At 52.6% G+C, this 26,488-nt stretch overlaps 1 protein-coding gene across 2 annotated transcripts in view; it reads left to right on the top strand.

Moving 5' to 3' along the window:
* Positions 1–26,488, top strand: part of NDRG4 (NDRG family member 4) — an 82,685-nt gene that overhangs the window by 11,030 nt on the left and 45,167 nt on the right. For both annotated transcript variants that reach the window (XM_048816675.2, XM_048816674.2), the window contains 2 exons: positions 9,894–9,985; positions 15,447–15,491. In XM_048816675.2, coding sequence (XP_048672632.1) covers positions 9,917–9,985; positions 15,447–15,491 — 114 coding nt within the window. In that variant the 5' untranslated portion in view covers positions 9,894–9,916. Of the gene's footprint in view, positions 1–9,893; positions 9,986–15,446; positions 15,492–26,488 lie in introns of those variants that run through there.

Genomic DNA, 26,488 nt, shown 5'->3' with positions numbered 1-26,488 from the left:
TTTCTTTTTACGAATACAGACTAACACGGCTGTTACTCTGATACCACATTTAGTAGTTCTGCAATTTCATATTTGAGTTCCTTCAGAACTCCTAGGTGAATACCTTCTGGTCCTGGTGATTTATTACTGTTTAATTTATCCGTTTGTTCCAAAACCACTTCTGACACTCATTCTCGGACAGTTCTTCAGATTAGCCACCTAAACAGAATGGCCAGGTGTGGGAATCTCCCTCACTTCCTCTGCAGTGAAGACTCATGCAAAGAATTCATTTAGCTTCTTCGCAATGGCCTTGCCTTCCCTGAGTGCTCCTTTTAGCACCTTGATCCTCCAGTGGCCCCACTGATTGTTTGGCAGACTTCCTGCTTCTGATGTAGTTAAATTTTTTTTTGCTATGCACTGTTAGAGAAGGAGACCCAGCAAGCAGCTGACCCAGTCTGGAGCCTGGGCTGGGCTGTTCCACAGTGCATGTGCTCTGCTGTTTGCACGGAGACTTAGGTGAGCTCTCGCGAATAGGAAGGCTGCTGTGTTATGCCATGAGGCTGTATGTGTTGGGGCTTGTTCACTTGTTGTGGACTTGGGACCTTGGCAGGGCGAGAATATGGCTTTCACAAGCCTTAATGTACTGGAGCTGGGACTCCTGGGCTTGGTTCCTAGATCTGCCACTGACTTGCTGCATGAACCTGGGCAAGCCGCTTTGCTGGTGTGTGCCTCAGTTTCCCCAGCTGTGAAATGGGGATGATCATTCCTTACTTCCCGGGGGTGCTGGCTGGCTGTATTCACAATGTTCTGAGATGCTATGAGATCCTCCCCTGTGGAAGGGCAAACTATTATATAATAAAAATAACATTTAAGGGACAAATTCCTGCACCCAAGCTTGGGTAACTGCGGGAGAATCCCCAGTAAGATATAAATGGATGCAGCTGGGTAACACTAACAATAGTACCCCCCATCTATCTATGTAGCCTGGCCCCATGGCCCTAGCTCACCCCCATCCCTGTGAGGCATTATCATTATTGTACAGGTAGGGAAGCAAGGCCTAGAGAGGCTAAGGAACTTGCTGAAGATCACACAGGAAGTCTGTGGCAGAAAATTCCCATCTCCCAAGTCTCAGGCTGGGGCCTTAACCACTGGACCATCCTTCCTCTCCAAGTGCCTGGAGACTGGAGGTTTGCTCATTAACTGGGTGTTAACTGCTTGCCCAGCCAGCCTGACCTTTCCCTGCTGCTGTATGATCGATCAGCTGCCTCTCTGATGTCCTTAAGGTTGCCGACCTGAACTGGGGCTGGATGAAAATCCTCCCCCCCGCCATGTTAAAGGTGCCAGGTTTCTTCCATATTGAGCTGGGGGGGGGGGGAGAGACTTTTTTTAACCCTTCCATGGATGTGCCGCGGTCATCGCTGCTCTTGTGCAGCCATGGTCTGCTCCCTGTGCTGAATGCTCAAGTGTGTCGGGGGTTAAAGCCATGGTTGTGCCCCGTGATGGTGATGTGGGATAGTGATCAGAGAGAGGTCTGCCCCACCACTCTTTGGGTTAACCCGCCATCTGCGTGTTGCGTGCCGCCCGAACGCTCCATCACCTGGGATAATTTCTTCGGCTAGAATAGAAACCCCCCTGGGTCTGTGCTGGGGGTGGGTGGGTCTTCAGGGGGGCTCAGCCCAGAAATCTCCCTGACAGAGGGCTGCAAGTGCTGCTTGGGAAATGCAGCCCCCGACCTTGTTGGCAGGGCTGAGTTCACTGGGCCTGCGGCTCCCTTTGTGGCGCAGTTTGCTCATCACACTGTACAGCATTCGCTCCTTCTTGCTTTACTGAGGCATTAACCACCTCATTACTGGGGTCGCCCTTATGGAAAAGGTCTGCAGAACTGAACAGAGAAGTCTCTCTCCTGGACAGCCCATGGAATTCTGTAGCAGGAGGCTCATTCCCTGTTGAACTCCATAGGTCGATAGAGTATCTCCTGGAGAACCCTGTTAATGTCGTCTTCTCCATGAAATTCCCCAGGACATTTCTGTAAAGGGTGACCATTGGAGTCGTGCCCAAAGGCCTCCCATGAGCTGGGGACTTTCTGCTCTGAGTTGCCAGTGCTGGAACTAGAGCTTATCTGAAAAATTAGGATTTTTCTGTGGAAAATTTCAGCAAAAATGAAGAAGATTTGTTTTTGTCAACCGTTTCCATGGAAAGTTTAGAGTTTTCAATGCAAAATCCAAACTCAAAATATTCTGAAATGCCACCATGGTGCCTCATGGGAGTTGTAGTTTGGGTGCTTCTGCCTTCAGCCTCTCCTACATGCCAGGCTCCCTGGTCAGACTACCCTCTTGGTGAGGGGAAGTGGTGCAGTTGCATGGCTGCAGTGCATCATGGGAGAAGAAGTCCAGTTGGGAATCCCAGTCTCTCGAGAAGAATGGGAGAAACAAAGCACTTATACTGCAACTCCCATGAGGCACCTCAACAACATTTCACCCTCAAAGTATTTTTGGGTTGGGCAGTCACTTTAACAAAAAAAAAAAAAAGGAGAGAGCAGACATTTCCACCCAAAAACGTTTTCTGGTTGAAAACCCAATTTTGCATTAATCCCCCCCCTGCAGTTCTGACAGAAAATGTTCGACCAGCCTTAGCCAGAAGCTCAATTTACAAGAGCATTTGGAGCAGATGAACACTCCCTTGCCACTCTTGTTTTCTCCCGCTCCAGCTCCTTCCTATTTCAGTCCATCCCTCCAATGCCGCTGTCTCCACTGCACCCTTTTTATAGCCACCTCCCCTTGCCACTCAGCTCCCCAGAGGTTGCGCCAAGATACCCAGTGGAGTAGAGACGACCTGTGCATACCGATAGCGGGGGGGGGAGTGGCAGAGTGAGGGCAACTGGCTTCAGCAGCATTACTGAGCATGCTCAGTCCGTGTGAGCATGCGCCGTACAAGCCAAGCCGCAAATCTGGGGGTGGGCACATGACCCCGCATGCCCCCCCCCGCCCCGCATCACTCAAGGAGCAGGGAGAGTTACCAGGCAGCGCCCTCTGCCATGCGTGGTGCGCAATGGCTGCACGTGAAGCCCCGCGTCAGAACAGCTGGGGAGAGATTTGGCATCTAAAAATACATCCTGTCTGCATTGGGTCGTCCAGTTTCCATGGATACAGCTGAGCCACGGACTGTGTGGCCAGGGGCTTGGATGGAACAGGAACAATCTGTCCCCGGTGCAGTCCAGGTGCACTAACGAAGCCAGGTGCTTCTCCCTATCAATGATGTAGGGCTACTGTTGCTGGGAACACCCAGGAAACCAGCTGGCGCTGGCTAGCAATGTGTGACTCTCCAGTATCACCGCTAGCCTCCTGCACAGACCCAGGAGGGGATGGTGTGGGAATCAGTAGAGACCTACCAGACCTACCTTGGCTGGGAGCCCTGGGTTGTCAAAAGAAATCTAAATAGAAAAGATTTCCATTGGGAGGAGGAAATGAGGCCTAAGCCTGAGGTATCAGTCAACCACTTCATTGCTGCCTAGTGCACCAGATCCATGGGGCAAAACATGCTTCTGGGATGTGTGGGTCTTGAGGGCTCTGCACCTGACTCTCATCTCATGCCTGGGTGAATAATGAATCCACTGATGTCCATGGAGTTGCACCCATTTTGCAGCATTGAATCCCCATAGGTTACAAAGGTGGTTACAGCTGATTGACGTTGGCATCAGTGAGATCAGAATTGACTCTAAGCCAGGGGGTGTCTAAGGTGTGTCTCACCTTGGGATGCAAGTACCATCCCCCTGCTTCCTCTGCAACCTTACTCTGGGCAACGGTCTTGGCAAGCACAATTTCCTGGGCCCTTCTTTCCCTGCGGGTGCATAACGTGGGCCTAAGTGTTGTTCTCCTTGAGTCTCTGATTCCGTCAGGCACAAGCGAATACGCCTGTGACATACACCTGTTGTGCCAGGCACCTGGATGAGTCCTGCGAAAGGGGCCCGCACCACTTGGCCACTTTCAGAGCCATTCCGATCATACCAAGCTTGTCAGGGTCCCTGGGCTCTGGCTCTCTTGACTGGTGCTTCCTTCCTCTCTCTCTGCTCAATGCATCCCCACATCCAACCTGGGGAAACTTCCCCAGTCACGCTTTTGGCAGGTTGGTCCTGTACTTCTCCACTGGCCGAGGCTTCTAGCCCTTCTGTCCTGCTGGCTTCAGAATGGGGGAAATCCTGGACCCACTGAAGTCAGTGGTGGAACTGCCAGTGTCTTCAGTGGGGCTAGTACTTCTCCCCTGAGATCAGCCTCTACTTGATAGGGGGATATTGAAATTCTGTTGTACTCCAGGTGAGCAAGTTTGGCCCTCGGTTACTCCACTGGAGCACCCATGACCTCAGTGGGGTTTCATGGATGTAGCAGGGCAAAATTTGGCCCTTGGTCTTACAGTTTGTCCCCCTTTGGTCCCTCAATTCAAAAGACTTGACTGTCCCTTCACTTACACCAGTTCTGCACTGATGTGACTCCAGGGTCGCTACTCCTGATGTACAGCCGGGAATGGGAGAGGTGAATCAGGCTTCCTCTTACCCTCAAATGGCTGCCCCAGAACAGGAAGAAGAAACGTAGAGATTCTCCCTTCACTTAATTCTATCTCAGAGATGCCGAGAGTTGGGATTTCTTCTTTAGTTCTGCTCAGACTTGAGCCTCGGTCCTATCATTTTTAAGATAACCAGGATAATGAAATTACTCTACCATGAGAAGCCTGGTACGGGCTTAAAGACAGGCAAATAGCACAAGACAGTTTGCACGTTTTCTTTAGAGGAAACACCAGGAGTTTGCTGTGGTGGTATTCACGGCCTGGGTGATTTTGCCCTTCCCCCCGGCCCCCCAACGCTCCTGTTGCCTGATACTTTCATTGTTTGTTTGGTTTTCACGTTGTGCAACTGAATGCTCCAGGTGAATGTATTCCTCCCTTAGGTCTTGCCTGGTATGTCTAAAAGAAAAGGAGTACTTGTGACACCTTAGAGACTAACCAATTTATTTGAGCATAAGCTTTCGTGAGCTACAGCTCACTTCATGGGATGCATAAAAGTGGAAAATGCAGTGAGGATGTTTTTATACACACAGATCCATGAAAAAATGGGTGTTTATCACTTCAAAAGGTTTTCTCTCCCCCCACCCCACTCTCCTGCTGGTAATAGCTTATCTAAAGTGATCACTCTCCTTACAAAATGTCCCACCTTGATTATCATACACATTGTAAGGAGAAAGAAAAGGAGTACTTGTGGCACCTTAGAGACTAACCAATTTATTTGAGCATGAGCTTTCGTGAGCTACAGCTCACGAAAGCTCATGCTCAAATAAATTGGTTAGTCTCTAAGGTGCCACAAGTACTCCTTTTCTTTTTGCAAATACAGACTAACACGGCTGTTATTGTAAGGAGAGTGATCACTTTAGATAAGCTATTACCAGCAGGAGCGTGGGGTGGGGGGAGAGAAAACCTTTTGAAGTGATAAACACCCATTTTTTCATGATCTGTGTGTATAAAAACTTCCTCACTGCATTTTGGCCCATGGGCCATGACTCCTCTGCTGTCATATCCATGGGCCTCTCTTGAGCAGAAGTTCCCCAGTCCTGCCCAGTAGTGTGGCCTGTGGGTATGCACAGCTGTCTCTTAGGGGCAGGATAAGACTTGGTAGCCCTGCTGAAGTCTCCAAACCCTCTTAGGGCTTGTCTACATGGGAACGGCGTCCTCTTTGATGCTAAGAAGGTGGGACTACTTTCATAGCCTTTCATAGAATATTAGGGTTGGAAGGGACCTCAGGAGGTCATCTAGTCCAACCCCCTGCTCAAAGCAGGACTAATCCCCAATTTTTGGCCCAGATCCCTAAATGGCCCCCTCAAGGATTGAACTCACAACCCTGGGTTTAGCAGGCTAATGCTCAAACCACGCTTATTCCAATCAAAAAGCAGCTTTGTTTTGGATTAGCTCAACCCCTTCCAACACAGAGTAAATTAAACTGCCTAATGCCACTGCTGTGCTGGAAAAAGTGTGTCCGTGTGGGTAGTCACACAAACATAACTATAGTGGTTTAGTTATACCGGTGTAACTGGGAACACTTTCCTGGTAGACAAGCCCTTACTTAAGACCCCCTACCCTGCACTCCCAGGGCAGTGGCTCTCGTTGCTCCATTGCAGAGCCTGGACCCTGGGACAGGGCAAGACTTACCCGACTGCAAGCTGCTCCGGAGCGGGAGTGCCCCCCGTGCTGAGCTAAGGAGCCCAGTGCAGAAATGCAACAGGAGGGTAATGAGCAAATGCCTTGTAATGGGCAAACTAGGGCATCCTCACGCTGCTGCCCTGCCCTCTAACCCAGCATTGTCTACAAGGGAGTTAATTAATCTCAGCTGCCTGACACCTCTCTAGGGAAGTGAGAGAGGGAGGATGGTTTGGCTCAGGCTATATATAGAGGGCGGAGAGTACAAACGAGAGGGTGTGGAGGGGCTGTGATGTCTCCTAGGTAGGCGTGCGTGTGTTTCAAGCCTGAGGCTTAGCTCAGCAGATGGGGTAGAAGAAGTTCAGATCCATGGGTATTACTCCAGGCTCTAGCTGTTGTGTGGCTGGAGGGGCTCTGTTCTCTCTTGGGGGGTGGGGAGGCCCACACCAAGCACTGCTCTCCGTATTCTTTGCAGTATTCAGGTGTGGGCGCACCCCTTGAGGACAGGCTTTTGTTCCAGTCCCCCATCGTATCACTTTGTGTGTAGCCTCCTTGTGCTGCGGCAAGCCTGACACATGTCCGAAGTCAAGCGGGGCTGGCCCTTAGCTGGGGGTGGTGCTGCTGGGATGGTGCCACGTTTCACGGTAGGTTGGCCATGTGTGGTCACAATCCTGTGGCTCTTTCTACAGAAGCAGGAGAGTTTTTGCCTGAAATTCCAGCTTGGACTCTACATGCTGAATCCCCTGCTGCTCGGTCAGTTTGATGCAGCCTCCTTCAAGTCTGTCGTAAACTCTTGTGCAGTGGAATATAGCACCCCAGAGGTGGCTGGGGCGGGTGAAACGATTGGTGTATAAACTGCTTTGTGCAGCTGAGATTAAATTTATTGGCAGCATCTCCCTGCTGTGTCTCCCTCCCCTCCAGGGTATACACGGGAGGCTTGTTTCCCCCCTCTTCCAAGATCTTTTGCACAGTTGAAATCTCTGTTTAAACCCGTCCAGCTTAGATTGGAAGCTCTCTGGGGGCAGGGATGTTATTTTGGGTCTGTGATTGTACAGCCCCTAGCATGCCGGGGTCCGGGGCTGTGTCTAGGACTCCTAAGTGCTGTGGCAATACAAATAATAAATGATAATTAGGGCCCTACCAAATTCACGGCCATGAAAAACGCGTCACAGACCGTGAAATATGGTCTTCCCCTGTGAAATATGGTCTTTTGTGGGTTTTTACCCTATACTATACAGATATCACAGAAGAGACCAGCATTTCTCAAATTGGGGGATTAGCAGGGGGGGTCACAAGGTTATTTTAGGGGGGTCGCAGTATTGCCACCCTTACTTCTGTGCTGCCTTCACAGCTGGGCGGCCAGAGAGTGGCAGCTGCTGACTGAGGGCCCAGCTTTGCAGTCAGCAGCACAGAAGTAAAGACCAAGCCATCCTTCCTTCTGCACTGCTGCTGACCGTGGGCTCTGCCTTCAGAGCTGGGCTCCCGGCCAGCAGCCACGGCTCTCCAGCTGCCCAGCCCTGACAGCAACGCTGCCGCCAGCAGCAGCGCAGAAGTAAGGGGGGACCCCCCCCAAACGCCTTTTTGGGTCGGGACCCCTACAATTACAACACTGTGAAATTTCAGATTTAAATAGCTGAAATCGTGACATTTACGATTTTTAAAATCCCATGCCCGTGAAATTGACCAGAATGGATGGTGAATTTGGCAGGGCCCTAACCATCATGCTCTTGCAGTTTACTCCGCAATGGGTCGGAAGGTAACCGCTGCTTGGCACCAGCTTTCTGCTCACAGGATGGAGTTAAGCGCAGACCTGTGCAAAGAAAGTGAAGCTCTTGTCTTGTTGCCAAGCAGGAGCTTGGGCCCAGTTTCCCAAGGTCCCAAACGGTTCGAGCCAGCTCAGCGCTGACTTGCGTGGGTTCCATATGTAGCTGTTAAGAGTCAACAGTTCCCCATAGCTCAGATTGCAAACCTGGGCCGTTCCAGCTGAGCTTTTCCCTCGCCTCTGAACCTCAAACAAGCTGGGGCTTTGTACGTGCACTTGGGTGCACTGATGGGTTAATCTGGTGCAAACTCCGGCATGGACGCTTGGTTAAGAGCAGCTGCTTTCAGTTTAGTTTAGCTTTATTCCTAATCAGCAGGAGCTTAAACCGAATCAGCCAGGTTTCTGTGGATTTAAGCGCGTCCGCACCGCTTTTTGCATCAGTTCAACTGACTTCACTTTCAGTTGCACCTTTCGTTGAAACTGGTGCAGCTTTGCATGTGGACACAGAGCAGAAGGAAGGATTTTTGTGACAGCCCAGTCTGATATGCCTGAGGGTTATGCAGCTGTAACAGTCTACCCTGCAATTCCATAGGTAATCTCGATTTATTCCAGGGGCTTGGACATCTCAAACTCTTGGCTATTAGGGGGCGACAGCTCCAAAGCCTGCAGAACTGATGGCCCTGATTCTAGATCAAGCTGTCCAGGGTACTCACCTGACCCCTGCGCACCCCTCACAAGTGTTAAGGCATTTCTCCCCACAGCACCCCCGGTGGGCAGGGCAGACCTGTTATCCTCGTGGCGCAAAGCAGGAGCGGAGGCACAGAGAGACCGAGGCCGAAAATGCCTTTAGGCGCCGTTCTGCTCAGTGTTGCAAGGCCTAAGACCCAGCTCCACAAAGGTCATTAGGCTCCTAACTTCAATGGAAATAGGAACCTAAATACCTTTGCAGAGCTTGGCCTGAGTGACAGAGGATCCTGGGCCCCTTTCAGTGGGATTTAGCTTTACAATGCTGAAGTGACATAGGAGCCTGAGTGGTGCACTGCCTAAATACTTTTAAAAATCAGGGCCTAAGTGACTCAGCCAAGGTCACCCAGGACGTCAGTGGCAGAGCACAGATTTGAACCCAGCTCTCCCAAGTCCCAGAGTGCTCCCTGCCCTCGATGACCACTTGGAGGATCCAGCCAGACGCTGCCCACAAATTTGTCAGTGCTTGTGGGCTTCAGCCCAAAGGGTCCCCCTGGGCCAGCCAGCTCAGCGGGGTGCGCTAGGATGAGGGCACTGAGGTTAAACCCCAGGGCCCCTGGAGCGGTGAGGGACATGCCCCTCTTTCGGGTAACGGGCTCGTGGCTGAAGCAAGGAGCTGGGGTGCGATTCCTCCGGAGAGTCTGTCACCCAGCGACACACAGGAGCCTCCCTCCCCACGTGGGAGGGTCTCACAGGCTGCACCCCAGGGTGCCCTCTCCTGGCAGAGCAGTTGGGTGAAGGCATCATGCACACGTGCCTGTCCCCCTGAAGGTGAGGGGGCATCAAGCGGCACTAAGCCTGTCAGACCCTCCCTCTCACCTTGGTGGGGAAGTTCCCCTCCCGCTGCCCGAACCTGTATAGCGTGGGCAGCAGTAGTGCAAGCTGTACCCACCCCACCAATGCGCCCCCCTCTAGGCACGACTAGGGTCAGACTCCACGGCCCAGTCAATCCCTGGCCCCTCTGCTATGGCTGTCCATGCGGGGGACCAGCTACTGCCTGCTGAGAGAGCCGCCATGTGCTGGGCACATCAGCCCCATCCTGATGCCACCCCAGATGGACCTTATGGGAGAGCTGATCCTTGGGGCGCGCACAGCAGAGATCTGGCTGCTCTCCTCTGCAGCTGGCCCTCGCCAGCTCCAGCCCAGAGCTCAGGCTGAAGGTCTGTGGGCAGTGCTAGGAGGCTGGCTGCCAGGCAGCTGACCTGTGTGCTGGGTTTTTTTCCCCCTGCAGGGCTGCTGCTGCAGGAAGTGACCATGGCAGGGCTGCATGAGCTGCGATTCACCGAGGAGAAGCCACTGCTGCGAGGCCAGGATACCGAGCTCGTGAGTTGCCTTCCTGCCCCACCGTCCCCCCGTACGTCCCGCCTGTCAGCCTCCTTCATTCCCAACACGGAGGTGCCTGTGCCGAGCGAGGAGGTGTTGATTGTATGGAAAGGCTTCCTGCCTTGCTTTGCCCTAGCCTCGGTTTGATCTGTTCACCCAACAGCATGGGGTATCTGTAACGTACTGGCTTTGTGTGTGGGTGATGTTGCCCCCTAGTGGCTCAGCGGACAAGGTGGATAAGGGATCTACTACAGCCACCAGCTAGGGGAGCTCTCCTTTAGCTCAAATGCAAGGGATCTAGCCCTGGCTCTGTGTGTGTGTGTGTGTGTGTGTGTGTGTGTGTGATTGTTCTCCTCCTCACACAGCTTGTCCTATAACCATAAATTTACCAGTGCGTTCTGGGATATGCATCTGTCCCAAAGATCCGTTTCTCGGAGCATGGGCTTTTGGATAACTTCCACATAGAGATGCAGCTAGGAGGACTAGCTGACCTGAAACTAGTTGCAGTGTTTGCCCACGCTGAAGGGAAGCCATTATAGGCTGGACTAGTTCACCTGGATTTGAGCTGAGGGCGTAGCTGGCTTTGTGAGCCGCGAGGGTGACATCATGTGGCCCAACTGAAGAATGGCAGCTTGCACTCCGCAAGGTTCTGAGCGTCTGGTAGCCACTGGGCCCCTGTGGAGAAGGTGGCCAAGAATCAAGTGCTTGTCTGTTCCTAGTGTCTCCACCGCTCCCCTCGGCACAGCCTGGAGTACAGGCTGGCTGCAGTGACGGGCAGCGCCCAGCTGGGCAGTAGGTTCTGAAGCAGATGGGAGGGTGAACAATTCCAAGGCAGGAGATGAGGGTGATCTGGCTTCCCCCACCACTTCCTGTTCCTCAGAGGCTCCTTTCATGGCAGCCTGTGTTCCATCTGGAGTCTTGTCCCTAGCTCAGCTGCAGGGGGTTCTCTGACCGAATGATGCAAGATCACCCACCTGCCCCTGCCAGGCCTGGGAGTAAGGGACGACTCACAGGGACTCCCCCCACCCCGCGATCAGACCTTAGTAGGTATTTGTCTCAGAGTGGGAGGGAGGTGCTGTCTGGAAAACAAGTGGGAAGGAGTTGGTGAACGTCAACAATCTGACTTCTTCCTACAGGCTAGAAAGTGTGGGAGACCCAGCCAGCCCAAAGAGCACGCCCCCAGCACAATCTCTGAGGCCTGGAGGAAGGGGAGAATGCACGGTCATCTTCCTGAGGCCTGTTGGGTGGGTGGGGTGCAAGAGACAGGTCTGGTGGAGCTGAGTTGATAGGGGGAGGAAGGGGTTGGAACGACTCTCACTAGCTGGGTTTGGGTGGGCTTGTTCCTCCCCATCCCGCTATCTCCTGTGGCCTTCTAATGTCCCCTCCCTAATCCCCTATGAGGATGAGAGCTCCAGCACGCCCTCCTCCCTGTCGTAATGCTGACCTTGAAGGGCCCAGCTTGGTCTGCCGCTTTCCTGGGTTTCCCCAAGCCACACTCCTGGAGGACCATGCTATCTGGATGCCGGGAGGTGGGGAGGGCTGGCTGGTAACCTGGGTGAGTTCAAGGAGCAGGCAGCTTGCCAGGCCCAGCCAAGAAATCTGCGTTCTGAGTTTCACAGGGAGGAGGGGAGTAGTGATGGGAGGGAAAAGAACTGGGCAGGAGGCAGCTGCAAGGAGCCAGCAGACTGCAGCTTACACTGAGATGGTGCATCCATCGTTGCACCATCCTACCTTGCTGCCCCAGCTATGTCAATGCACCTCCAGCCTGGCCTGTGGCACTCCCTGCTACTGCAGGCACATCAGACACTGTCCAGCCTGCTGAACTGTGGGTTGGCTCTCTCAGGTCGAAAGGCGATCCCCAGCAGTGAGGGGGTTGGCCCCCTCTCGCTGAGCCAGTCTCCAGCATCCTACCTGATCTCAGGAGTTGAAAGGCTGTTTTGCCAAGCCAGCGTGTGAGCATGGACCTGCTAAGCTGGGTGTGTCACCACCCGTGTGTCTGTGCTCCTCTCGCTGGCCTCATCAATCCGAGAGCGGGAGCCAGAGGACTGGGTGTGTGGTGGGCAGGGCCGCCCGTCCTCAGAACCTGCAAACATTCATTCGCTCTGGAGCTGCACTGGGACATTCCTCTGGGCTCTGCAGTGGTGCCCAGGCATGGCGTGTGGCCGGGTCAGGGATAACAAAGGGCTCCTAGCGAAGCAGACGTGGCTTTGAACCAGAGACTGCATCTCTGGACGTGCCCGTGAAGCTGTGTCCTCCAGCATTGTTCCTTTGGGGACTGTCTTAGTGTCCCAGAATCTGGTCTGATGCCAGGACTCTAGAATCTGAAGAGGTTTGACTTGGCCCCTTCCACCTTTCGGAGGTGGATATTTGCTTGGTGGGGATGCTGCAGAGGAGGTCGCATCCTGCTTCCTGCGGGTGGGCATTGGAAATCTCATAAGTGAAGGGGTTTTCCCACGTGTCCATGGTCAAAATCTTCCACTCCTAGTGCTGTTGTGGTGGTGGCTGCCCCCCACCCCAGAGCTGGCTGCATTTCAGGGCCTCAGTGTTTGGCTTGTAAAGTGCTCTGGGACCCTTTGCAACTCAGGACCATCCTTTCAGCCTGAGGTTTGGATCTGGAATCTGATCTGATCCCAAACTCCTGCAAAGTCTGGACATTTGAGCCGGATTCTCCTCTGCCTTTCCCCTTATGGAATTGTTTACACCTGTGCAACGCGGGGCTCGGCTGCTGCCATTCTGAGATGTGCTAATTGCACTGGTAAAAACCAGTTGCACAAGGGGGAAGGCAGTGTTCTGGTCCAGCCTGTTACAGACCGGCCTGAGTGACACAAGTCAGATCTGACACAAGTCAGAACTCCCGCCAGGGGTTGGGGGAGTTAGACCAGGCTCAGAACAGCAGATCCATCTCCAGCTGGATGGTGCTACAGCAGAGATGCATCCCACTACATTTTCCAGTGTGGGTGCCTATAGTCAGGCACTAGAGCTGCTTGGAGAATGGGATTTCTGTCCTGCAGGAAATTCCGACATCCTGAAAGTTTGTTGCATTTCGAATCGGGACAGAGTTGAAATGTTCTCGGAACAGAAATTCCAAAATATTTAAATTCAGAAACACTGAACCGACCTTGTCAAAACGTTTAATTTTGATAATGTCAAAACATTCTTCTATAAAATGAAGTAAAATTACAGTAAAAGTCTCAAGGGAACAAAGCCAGAAAGTCCAAACAAGTTGCCTGGAACCCTTTCTGTTGAAATCGACGCGTTCTTGCAAAACGTTTCAATTTCAGCAAAATAGCATTTTTCTGCTAGACTGTTGCCTCCTGTGCTTTTCACCCTGCTGTATTAAACCCCCAAATAATTATCCGGTGAGGGCCCCCTTCCCCGGATTTCTAAGCTAACAGGAGTTGTGTGCTCAGCACTTCTGAAAACTGGGCACCTAACTTTAGGCCAATACGTTCTAACCTTGGCGTCTGGGTGTCCGCATCTGTAGAGCCAAGGGTTGGGCGCTGGGGATGGTAGCGTTCCTCTACCAAAAATGTGACTCTTCCTTGTCTTCCACCCCCACCAGTGCTCTCTCTTCCCCCCGCCCCCCCGGATCCTGTCTCTGCCTGATCGCTCGGAGGAGCGGTAAAGCTCGGACTATGTCACTGATGCCAAGAGGCCGAAACTGCTGGGAGACTGAGCACGTTAAGAGCTTTATTGATCCACTTGAATGACTGGCTGGGGGCCGAGGGAGGCAGCAAGGGGTTGGGGGAAGGTGAGGTCTGGCTCAGTCAGCTGCAGATGCCAGGTTGCTGGAGCTGGGCAGGTGGCCAGTGAAGACAGAGGCACTCTTCCAACCCAGCCAGGGGTGACTCCATCACTTCATCCTGGCACGGAGGGGAGGGGAAGAACACGCACTCCTTGGTGGTGATAGGGGAGGGCGCAGTGGTCAGCAATTGCAGGCTGGAGCCCTGGAACTGTGCCGGGAAGATAATCTCTGCAGAGATCAGAGCAGGAAGCCTGTGCCCAGCTATCTGGTATGTCTGGGTCTCAGGTCACTCCAGCCTTTGGGTCTCTGCAAATGCAGCCTGAAGTCTGGATGCGGGGGAGCTGCACATTCATGCTGAGTTCATGTTGTTCCATCCTGGGCTCCCTAATACTGAGATTTCAAGGCTCCAGGAGTCCAAATATTGCCTCCCCCTCCCCCGATCCCTGGCTGTGGTGCTGGGGATGGGATGGACGGGAGCTACAAGCACTTGCATGGGTGTGGGGGACTCGTGCCATGTCCAGGGGCAGATACTCTGAGGCCTAGTGACTTCGGCCAGGCTCAAGCCTCTAGAGGCTGCTGCCTCCCATCTCATCATGCCTCCTCCCAAGTTGGTGCCACCAGCTGATGGACAAAGCTGTGACCCGCCTCCCAGCTGCTGGAGGTACTGAGGGATCGGAGTCAACTGCTGACACCAAGCAGAGCTCTGCTTCGTTTTCCGTGGGGAGACTCTCCCTTCACCTAACCAAGCGTGCAACAGGAAGCTTCCCCAGCAACTCAAAAAGCCGGGAACCACCTGAGACGCCAGCGGGAGGAATCTTGCTCCGGCCTGTCCTCCTCCTTGTGCTCCTGAGTGTTCCCTGACTGAGCCCTCTGATCCGTGCGTCAGTACCGAATGCCATCGCGTTATGAGGACACGCAGTCCTATGCCCGAGACGCAGCCCAGGTGGCATCTCTAATGCCCATGTGCGGATGCTGATCCAGGGCACATGCCTGCACCCAGACAAGGGCTCGCCCAGGCGCTGATGTGGGATGCTGGTGTAACCTCGGCACGTCCCCCTCTGGGCCTGATCCACCGGCAATAGGAGTGTTACAACCCCAGCTCTTTAGCTCAGGCTAGCGCAGATTATGCTTTTAGCTCTGAAGGTCCCCAGTTCAGTCCCCAGTGTGTTGGCCAAGCTGGTGTCAGCTGGACACGTACTGAGGAGGGGGGCTCTCAAACCCTGGCGGACACAGCTGCCAGGGCTTCAATTCCATAATCCCCCTCTGACAGCATTCCTAGAGCTGGTTGTGGCAGAGATTGCACCCTGAGGCCTGCGTCAGCGGCAGGGGATGAGCCGCACAGCACAGGGCTTTGCCGTCTTAACGCTTCTCGGGTCAGTTGTCCACTGGGACTGGCAGCTCCCTGCCGCCCTGATCTCGACGGCCTTTGGGCCGGCAGTCTCAACTGGCCTCTTTGCTGCGGTCCCCGAGATCCTTCCCAGCTCTGAGTGGCGTGAATTCCTCCCTGGGGTATTTGTGATCGCCGGCTGTAGCCTTCTCTGGGGTCCAGAGGAGGAGGCTGTGCGGAGGCTCATCAGAGCTCTCAGCGGGTGACTGGAGGGCAGGTGGTGGCAGCGAGGGCATAGGGATGAGGCGATAGCCAGATGTCTGTGTTACTGCTCCGTGGTCAGGCCTATATGAGCTCTGATGGTTCTTTCTGGTCTGTTTCCCCTCCAGGAGCATTCGGATACGTTCCTTTCCGCGGTGGACACGGACTGGAAGGTAAGGCCCCTCCTCTGACTGTCCATCCCCTCTGCCTATTCTCTGGGACCTGGGTGGGATGGTCGTGTTCTCCCGATTGGCCCCGCTGTTCCAGCGCTGTCCAGCACCGGGCTCCCCTGCTCCCTGACCAGTGCTACCAGGCTCTGCTTAGCTGGGAATGCTGCAGAACAGCTGCCGTTCGGTCCTCCCTTCCTGGTGCGCTTGGGTTCTGTGGCTAGTCACCCACTCCACATGCCTGAACTTCAGGAGCGAGGGGGACAAAATGGCTTGTGGGCACATCCCTGAGTGTGGATGGCTGATGTGGGAGATTCGGCCTGGTTCCCAGCCTGAGGCTCTGTGGCTCTCATACACTAATACGAATACTCTCAATGCTAACGATCTCTGTGCACCTAAAATCAACGGGACCGAAGCCATGATCTTCGGAGTGGCAGATAGTTAGCACATTACAGTATTCCGCCGCAAGTGTGTGTTCGCATCGCTGTCTTCTGATGGAGGGAATTGGAACTGCTACACTGTGTGACATTGGCCCTATATTGCTAACCTTTAATGGAGATCCTCCATTAGCTCAAGTGGTGGAGACTGAGCAGGTTTAACCACACTGTCACAGTGACATTGCAAGTGGCGGTGGCATGTGATATAGTGACAGCCATAACGTTGTGACTGGCTTTGGATTTGTTAAAATAGTTCAGCTTTGAAATCGCCCATCTCGATCTATTCTAGTCACGACACCCACCATGGAAGTGCAGCCACCTCTGTGGTGTATCCTGGCAGCTGGTTAATGGTACCACTACAGCTGGGGGCTGGAAGTGTAAAGAGAATACACTATAGGAGAACAGAATATCCAGACCTGCAATAAAATCCCCCGCCCCAATGCAATTAAGTGCATGGGGCCAAATTCAGCTGAGGTGTAAGAGGATAACTGCTGCTGTCAGCTTTGCCCCTGATGGTCACACTGCTGTGGAGAGTGGCATCTGTGGGGTTTATGGGCCCTGTAGGGGACACGTTGGCAGATCTCCCCTGTCTCCTGTTCTCTTTCGTGAGGCAGCATGGGAGGCTGGATCTTATTAAATATCATTTTCCATTTATACCAAAACAAATCAAGGAAATCTCTCCTCATGCCTACACCTGTCCAGTGCCCTGGCTTCCCCTGGCACTTATGCTTCTCGGGGTGGCTGTGCTGCCTGGAGAGGTGGAATCAGCGGGCTGGCCTTCAGGAAAACCGACTCCTCCCAGGAGTAGGGATGGAATAGGAGCGCAGGCTGCGGCGCTCACAGCTACTCCAGTCTCTGCCTCCTCCAGCAGGAGGCGCTGTGGGGAATGGTGTGGTAGGGTGGGCTGCGGTGCTCACACTACTCCAGTCTCTGCCTCCTCCAGCAGGAGGCGCTGTGGGGAATTACACAGCAACGCTGGGTCTGGTGGGGGGTCATTACTGCAGTCCCTCGCTTCTACCAGAAGGGGGCGATATGGGGAATGGCATAGCTGCAAGCTCTAGGGTTGCCAACTTTCTGTTGGCACAAAACCGAACACCCTAGCCCCGCCTCTTCCACGAAGCCCCCCTCTCCCCCCGCCCCCAGCTCACTTCATTCCCCCTTCCTCGGTGGCTCACTGTGTCCCCCCCCCCTCACTCACCGTCACTGGGCTGGGGCAGGGGGTTGGGGTGCGGGAGAGGGTGAGGGCTCTAAATGACGGTGTGGGCTCCGGGGTGGGGCCAGAAATGAGGGGTTCAGAGTGAGGGAGGGGGCTCTGGGCTGGGGCAGGAGGTTGAGGTGCAGGGAGGGTGAGGGCTCTGGATTTGGGGGGCTCAGGGCTGGGGGTTGAGGTGCAGGAGGGGGTACAGGCTCTGGGCTGGGGGTGCAGGCTCTGAGATGGAGGAGAGGGCTCCGGGTTTGGGTGGGGCTCAGGGCTGGGGGTTGAGGTGCTGGGGGAGTGGGCTCTGGGGTGCAGGAGGGGGCTCTGGGTTTGGGGGGATCAGGGCTGGGGGAGGAGGTTGGGGCTTGGGGTTGGGGAGCAGGCCTACCTCAGGTGTCTCCCAGTCAGCGGCACAGCAGGGGAGCTAAGGCAGGCTACCTGCCTGTCCTGGGGCACCGCACTGCACCCCGGAAGCGGCCAGCAGGTCTGGCTCCTAGGTGTGGGGGAGGCAGGAGGCTCCATGGCATGCACTGCTCTCACCCATAGGCACCGCCCCCTCCCAGCTCCCATTGGCCAGGAACTGTCCAATGGAAGTGCGGAGCCAGTGCTCAGCGCGAGGGCAGGGCACAGCGCGGAGGCTCCTGGCTTCCCCACTGCCTAGGAGCTGGATCTGCTGGCTGCTTCCTGGGCACAGGAAGGGCAGGGCCCAAGGACAGTTTGGGACTAGCCTGCCTTAGCTCCGCAGCACCGCCGACTGGACTTCTAACAACCCAGTCCGCTGTGCTGACCAGAGCCCCCGGGTGTTCCTGGTCACCCTAGTAAGCTCCCTTTTCCTAGTCTCTGGAGCACTGGCTGGTGCGGTGCCAGCCTTGGCCTGAAGCGTGAGCCACACACGCAAACGTTTGGGGGTCTCTGCCTTTCGGAGGCCACAGAGTCTCAACAGCTCACAGGCTCGCCCAGTCTCCCTTCCTCAGTAGAGCCGAGAGGGGCCCTACGAGCTGGGAGCTCTGAGGGGAGCTCCCAGCGTGTTCCAGCAGGAGGCGCTGCAGGGGATGGAGTAGCAGCCCTGACTGGGGGGGGGTTGCTGTTTGCTTCACGCACACACAGCCCCCCCATCTCTCAGGACTTGCTGTGGGGCGCTCCTAGGGACTCTCACCAGGAGTTGCTGTGGGGCAGGTGTTGATCGGCTAAACAGGAGTGGGGGGAGGCTGTCAAAACTAGCAACTTCCTCCAATAAAAACCAAGCTGACTTTCAGAAATAGCTGCCGTTTCCACGGTGACAGTTGCCTGGGCAACTCCACCCTGGGTTTTGTGCCAAGCCTGCAAATCTCCCTCTTCCTCTGAGGGCTTTGGGCCCTAGAAAGCTGCAGCTTTGCTTGCGCTCAGAGATCCAGGTACCCCCTGCTTGTGCGGCAGAGAGATTTCAGCGCATCTCTTACCGAGACCACGAGGAACAAGCCCATTTCCTCCAGGCCTGTCTCAGCAGGGTGCTGCGTGGAGAGCTGTTATCCAATTGTGTTAGGCTGTCTGGGTCCTGCTGAGTCTGGCTTTCTGAAGAGCAGCTCTCCCAGCTAACAACATCCACGCAGCTGAACAGAACTGGAGCATGCAAAGGAATGACTGGAGAGTGGCGTATGTGTGAATCTCATTGTAATACATACGCTAACAACTCTGTGGCCTCTGTAGGACTTGTCACTCTGTTGCCCAAGTCGCTTCTGTGCTCTGCTGTGCCTCGGTTTCCCCATATGTAAAATGGGGAGAATGCTATTGACCTCTTTCTAAAAGTACTTTGAGATCTGCCGATTAGACTGGCTGTGTAGAAGAGCAATATATTATCAATAGAATTCCTTGGAACTACACGCTGACGTTGCTCAGGGAACTCGGATCTTTCGGAAGGAGAAAGAGACAGTATCAGGGCTATGACATGCACATCGGATTCTGGCAGCAGTGTGTCTCGCTCCTCCTCCTGTCCCAATCCCAGTTCATTACAATACTTTCTACCTCTGTCACCGGACAATGCCAAAGCGTGGTGCAAATGTAGTAATGAATTACTTCTCACATTCCCCCGCCCCGCCCCGTGCTGCTTGATTAGCCCAAGGTCACACAGCACATGGGTGCTGGAGCTAGTGATAGAAGCCAGGACTGCTGATCCCCACTCTAAACCATGTTTGTTTATAGCGGGGACCAGGCCCATGGATTGTGACTGTCAATTTCCACCCTCCCAGCAAGACACTGAAGAGCAATACCATGATGATTGCAGTGTGCAGTGGAACCAAGTTAACAGGCATAGAGCGGGCTTGGGGAAGCATTTGGTGCTGATGGGCTGTGGGTCCTGGGTTCAAACTCTGCTGCAGGGGGCAACCATTTTAAAATGTGTTTTACTATATAAAGGGGAAGAACAGGCCTGTGGTTGATGCACAGAATTCTGTGCATCCATTCCCAGCTCTGTCACTGCCTCACTGGGTGACCTTGGCCAACTCGCCTCAGTTTCCCCACTTGTAAGATGGGAATGATTCTTGCCTACCCCACAGGGATGTTCTGAGGCTGGTAAAGAGATCAGAGCTTCTCAATACAAGGGCAAGGGGCTAACTGGGTTATTTGATGCTGCAGAGTTTAAAGTCCTGAGACGTCACGTTTTTGGCATTCCACAAAGGCTAAATGTGAATGTAGCCTGTGTGCATGCATGTACACACACACACACATACGTATTGAGCATGCATATAACAGGATCTCTGCTGTGCACTGCACTATGTTGTTAGAACTTAAGGCCAAATTTTGCTTTCACTGGTCTTGCACCTGTGAAATTGTGACTTCAGGGGTGACTCTCACCTGTGTCTGTCAGATCTGAATCTGACTCCTGGGGCCTAACCCTGCTTGCACTGAAGTCAGCAGGAGTGGGATTGGCCTTGCTAGGTGATGCTAGCTAAGCAGGATGTGATTATAACTTGATTTCTAAACCAGCTTTGTTTCTACTCCTCAAAGGCTCCTGTCCTCTGTATGGACTCAGCCCAGGGCATGGTTTAAAAATAAGCCCCTCTGGTCCTCTAGAAGCAAAAAACCCTGCCACTGTTCTGACCTAGAGAACTGGGTGCTTCTTGGGGGCCCCCCCTCCCCCCCCACGCACACACAGTTAGGAAAAGTAGCTGCTGGAGTTGTCTTTCCAAATCCAGTTCCCATGAATCCATCACAGCAATGCCAGTCGCTGATCCTAGAGCAGAGCTTCTCAATGAGCTGTCCGTGGACCGGTGCTGGTCCCTGAGATCTGACGCAGTTTAGGAAGGCAGCAAGCCAGTCCCTGGTATCAAGAAGGCTGAGGAAACACTGTCTTAGAGGACTGTAATCAGGCCTGTTGTCCCAGCTCTCAGTGAAGCCAGTGACACAGCTTCTAGTCGCTTTAACAGAGACCGGGCTGGCTCCAGTGTTTTCAGGCTTAAACCCTGTTAAAACTTGGTTTCAGCCCTGTGAGCCATTCTTTCCGTTTGGACCAACCCGAAGCGTTTGTCCACATGGGGAAATTGACCCAAAGAGCTCTTCCGAAATACCTCCCTGTATAGACACTCTTATAAACACTTCGGAAGTAGATTAAGCTGACCCACGCATTTCGGGAATAAGTGTCCGTATGTGGTGTGACTCTGAATGCCTACAGCACTTTCCGTTCAGACCCTTGCTTATTCCAGACTAATGTAGCCTAGCTCCAAATTTAGCATCCTCTTGTCTGGCCCAAGTTGCTGTACAGCTTTCTACCCTTATGCGTAGACCTAGAACGGGCCAGCACATCCAGCCCACAGCATAAAGCAACAGGGTGCAGCAGGCATCCAACAGCAGCTAGCTTAGTCTCCCCACCTGTTTGTTCTTTTTAGCAGCAAATCTAAAGCTGAAACCCACTGGAAAACCGCAGAAGTGACTTTTCCTGTCGCCATCCCTGTCCCTCAAATTAGCACTTGCGTTTTCGTCACCTGCTCTTTATAACCCTCTTCACATGCGCCAAACCCTCTCCGCACTCAGATGACCGCCCCTTCTCCATAGCCTTGGGCAGCACACCCTGCGGCTTAGAATACCCCACAGCTGGGTGCTGAACTGTCTCTGAGTAGGGCACTGGCTGCTGCACCATTAACGGTGAGCTGGGAAGCATTGCGGGGGGGACTGATGTCAGGAGTTGACGCTGTTGCTCTGCGTGCTCATTTGCTGTCCACGCTTGTAACACCCCTTGAGAATCGGGCTGCAGGTGTAACCCACTGGTGCGTGCGTGTCAGGTTCCCCCCCTTGCGCCTGGTCTGCAGGGGGCATGAGTCTGCTACATCCCACCTAAGGAGAGCTGGCTCTGGAGTTCACACTGTGGCAGTTCATGCTTTAAGCTCTGGAAGTCCCCGGTTCAGTCCTTGGTATGGTGGCCATCACACAAGTGCCTTGAGGCAGAGAATGGGTCTGTCTCTTTGTGCTGTACGGTGCTTTCCTCATCTTGGATGCCGTGAACAATCACTAAGGGCATGTAACCAGCAGGGGCACTCAGACACTCTGATCTGGGGCTTGTGTGGGATGGAGTGGGGACGCTGGCGGAGGAAAGTAGACTAGGGTGATGGGCTGAGTCCAGATGAGCATCCTCAGAGGCGTAATCAGCAAGACCATTACTCAGCAATGCTGTCCTCCCATCCTGGGCTCATTGTTAAGGTCCCTTCCATGCAGGCAAGCTCTCTCTGGGCCTGATTAGCCTCTCACTTACGCTGGTGTAAATCAGGAGCAAGTCTACAAAGTCACTAGTTTCACCAGGGTTAGAGGAGAATCTGCCCCCATCTCCCTTTGCCCTCGAGCAGGGAGCTGTAGTCCAGATTCCCTGAGTGCAAGCCTTGCTGTCCGGGGAATCGGGCTCTGCAGGGGATGAGATACGGTGCATTAATCAGCTGCATCACAGCATCCTCACAAGAGTGAATGAATAACAAGGCCATGACCTCAGAGGCTTTCAGGGACAGCTGCTCCCTGTGCCCCAGGAATGGAGGGAACAAGTTCTTCCCCAGTAGCGGCATGGCCCTACGTCCGGGAGTATCCCCTCCCATAGAGTGGGTGAGTCAGTCTGGCACCAGCCGCCATTGCACTGAAATCCGTGCTCCAGTGTGAGGTTCCTCGGCTGGTGAGCTGCTGCTCCTGGCAGGAGGGTTATTCGCTAACACAGCTGGGTGTTCTGCTTTCTCTGAGGATTAGCACAAATGGGAAGGAGTGGCTGTGTCACTCTGGAGAGCTGTGAAATTGACAATGATTGCCCTGCCTGTGATCGCTGGGTGCAGTGCAGCAGCCGGCTGCTGCAATTAGCACTCTCCTGTCCCGTGATCTGGCTAAATATATTGGACTCTAGATCAGTCCGTCAGCAGCTGTCCCTCTGTCCTCACGTGTACGGTGGTGGTTAAAGAGGAAGAGTTGCACATGCTCAGCAATCAGCCTGACATGACCAAACGAGTCCCAATTCTGAGCCCATTCTCCTGCCCTCCAGAAGTGGCTGGACCAGGTGTTGGCCATAACTTAGCACAAAGGCAGTGACCAGCTAGAATTCATGAGCAAGAGTTGTTGCAGCCTGAGACAGGGATCTGGTGGGACCTTCTTGTGACAAGGTATAGTAGTCTGAGTACCTCTTCAGCACCAGGTTAAGCTCCAGGGATTTGACTTGTGCATGCTCACAGAGAAACTGGTTGTAGTACTTTCTATTCTGGCAGTAACTGGGGGAGGATATTACACAGCAAATGCTAAAACGAAACTTTTTCACATCTGCGGGACTGGATAACTTGCACCCAAGAGTTTTAAAAGATTTGGCCGAGGAGCTTTCTGTGACATTGATATTTAGCAGTGTTTGGAGTGCAGGGGATATCCCAGAGGACTGAAAAAAAACAAACTAGGTTTGTTCCAATATATAAAAAAGGCAATTGGTATAACCTAGTTAACTATATGTTGGTTAGCTTGACTTCGATCCCTAGGAAAATCATGGGAACGCTGATATGGGGTGCAATCAGTAAAGAATTAAAAGATGGTAGCATAATTAATATCAGTCAACATGGTCATATGGGAAATAGATCTTATCAAACAAAGTTAGTATGTTTTGATGAGAATACAGGTTTGATTGACAGATAACTGTGATATAATATGCTTCGACTTCTGTAAGGCATTTGACTTAGCACCACATGACATTCTGAATAAAAAATTAGCAGTATACAAAATCAGTGCAGCACATATAAAATGGATTAAAACCTGGCTACCTGATAGAACTGAGAGTAACGGTAAATGGAGAATCCTCATCCGATGGGGACATTGCTAATGGCGTCCCACAGCGTTCTGTTCCTTGCCCAGGGCTATTCAATATCTTGATCCGTGGTATAAAGGCAAACATAAAATCATTGCCGGTAACGTTTGCTGTTGTAACTGCTGGCAAGATGCTGTTCATAGCTCTTGGAGAAAAAGCAAAGCACAGGGCCTCTCCTTTAGGCAGACTGGCAGTCTGGGAATATCAGCAGTGTAAGGCAGGGAGCTGTGCAGCCTTAAAACCCCCAGTCAGGAGGGAAGGAGACCACGGTCTCCACCCAGGAGAGGTGATGGCTGGGAGCCAGAAACCTTAAATGGGTGCCCCCAAGGGACCACGGAGGGGGAATACAGGTGCTGTTACCCTGAAACTGAGATATCCTCAGTCAGCTAGTCTGCCTAAAGGCCAGCCCCTGTGCTTTGCTTTCTCTCTCCACAGGCAGTGAACTGCGAGCAATTACAGTTACCACACAGCTCCTTCCAAGCAAGCACATTTATTCTTAAGGTAAAAACATTACAGAGAAAACCTATAGGAACATATATTTATATAAGTATGCTTAAAGCTCACTGGGGGCCACTCTTATGGGACCCTCGTCAACCAAAGTCTTTCCAACCCTTCCAACAGGGTTGGGGGGCCCCCTTCGGGCAGAAGGTCTGTCCATTTGCTGGATCAGCATTGCTGTGTCTCAGGCCCTGTCTCAGTAAATGCTCATCCTTTTATGCCCAAAAGCCCTTTCTTTGTCTCCTCATCTCTGGAAAACCAGCTTGAACCAGTCTCTGCAAACCCCTCCAGGGAGCGGTACCTCTCTAGGGTTGTTCAGTCTCAATGATTCATCTTCATCACTGTTTTTAGTGCCAGGAGGAGCTGTCATAACCCCCTTTTCCCATGGAGTAGAACATAATCATACATAACCCTTTCATAGAGCTAATGCAATATGGACCCCGAATAGATTGGTAAGAATCATAGAATATCAGGGTTGGAAGGGACCTCAGGAGGTCATCTAGTCCAACCCCCTGCTCAAAGCAGGACCGATCCCCGACTAAATCATCCCAGCCAGGGCTTTGTCAAGCCTGACCTTAAAAACTTCTAAGGAAGGAGATTCCACCACCTCCCTAGGTAACGCATTCCAGTGTTTCACCACCCTCCTAGTGAAAAAGTTTTTTTCCTAATATCCAACCTAAATCTCCCCCACTGCAACTTGAGACCATTACTCCTTGTTCTGTCATCTGCTACCACTGAGAACAATCTAGATCCATCTTCTTTGGAACCCCCTTTCAAGTAGTTGAAAGCAGCTATCAAATCCCCCCTCATTCTTTTCTTCCCTCAGCCTCTCCTCATAAGTCATGTGTTCCAGTCCCCTAATCATTTTTTGGTGCCCTCCGCTGTACTCTTTCCAATTTTTCCACATCCTTCTTGTAGTGTGGGGCCCAAAACTGGACACAGTACTCCAGATGAGGCCTCACCAATGTCGAATAGAGGGGAACGATCACGTCCCTCGATCTGCTGGCAATGCCCCTACTTATACATCCCAAAATGCCATTGGCCTCCTTGGCAACAAGGGCACACTGTTGACTCATATCCAGCTTCTCGTCCACTGTAACCCCTAGGTCCTTTTCTGCAGAACTGCTGCCTAGCCATTTGGTCCCTAGTCTGTTGCGGTACATGGGATTCTTCCGTCCTAAGTGCAGGACTCTGCACTTGTCCTTGTTGAACCTCATCAGATTTCTTTTGGCCCAATCCTCTAATTTGTCTAGGTCCCTCTGTATCCTATCCCTACCCTCCAGCGTATCTACCTCTCCTCCCAGTTGAGTGTCATCTGCAAACTTGCTGAGCGTGCAATCCACACCATCCTCCAGATCATTTATGAAGATATTGAACAAAACCGACCCTTGGGGCACTCCACTTGATACCGGCTGCCAACTAGACATGGAGCCATTGATCACTACCCGTTGAGCCCGACAATCTAGCCAGCTTTCTATCCACCTTATAGTCCATTCATCCAGCCCATACTACTTTAACTTGCTGGCAAGAATACTGTGGAAGACAGTGTCAAAAGCTTTGCTAAAGTCAAGGAACAACACGTCCACTGCTTTCCCTTTATCCACAGAACCAGTTATCTCGTCATAGAAGGCAATTAGATTAGTCAGGCATGACTTGCCGTTGGTGAATCCATGCTGACTGTTCCTGATCACTTTCCTCTCCTTTAAGTGCTTCAGAATTGATTCCTTGAGGACCTGCTCCATGATTTTTCCAGGTTCCGGCACTTAACTGTCGTTACAGTTTTAAAAGTTTTTCCTGATATTTAACCTGACTCTCCCTTGTTGCAGACTAAGCCTCTTGTCTTTTCCTCAGTGCAGATGGAGAACAAGTTATCACTGTCCTCTTTATAACAGCATATTTGAAGATTGATATCAAGTCCCCTCTCGCTTCTCTTCTCTGGACTAAACATGCCCAGTTCTTTCAATCTTTCCTTGTAGGTCATGTTTTCCAAACCTCTTATTTTTTTTGCTCTCCCCTGGACTCTCTCTAGTTTGTTCACATCTTTCTTAAAGTGTGGTGCTGAAAACTGGACACACTACTCCAGCTGAGACCTCGCCAGTGCTGGGTAGAGTGGAACATATCTTTTGTGTCTTACGTATATCACTCCTGTTAATACACCCCAGACAGATATTCGCCTTTTTCGCTGCTGCATCACATTGTTGGCTTGTATTCAATTTGTGATCCATTATAACCTCTGGGTGCTTTTCATCAGTACTACTGCCTAGCCAGTTACACCATTTTGTAGTGGAGCATTTGATTTTTCCTTCCCAAGTGTAGTACTTTGCACTGCTCTTTACTGAAATTCTTCTTGCTGATTTCAGACCGATTCTCCCAATTTATCAAGATTGTTCTGAATTCTAATCCTGTCTTCCAAAGTGGTAGCAACCCCTCCCAGTTTGGTGTCATCTTCAAATTTTATAAGCATTATCTCCACTCTATTATCCAAGCCATTAATTAAAAATATTGACTAATACCGGTCCCAAGACAGATTCCTATGTGATCCTGTAGTAGGGTGGGCTGTCTGGTCAGCAGGCGTAGTGGCCTGCTG

The sequence above is a fragment of the Caretta caretta genome, chromosome 12 (genome assembly GCF_965140235.1).
Source record: "Caretta caretta isolate rCarCar2 chromosome 12, rCarCar1.hap1, whole genome shotgun sequence".
In the NCBI taxonomy this organism is placed as follows: Eukaryota; Metazoa; Chordata; order Testudines; family Cheloniidae; genus Caretta; species Caretta caretta.
The sequence above is the reverse complement of the archived record's forward strand: the minus strand, read 5'-3'. Positions and strand labels throughout refer to the sequence as shown.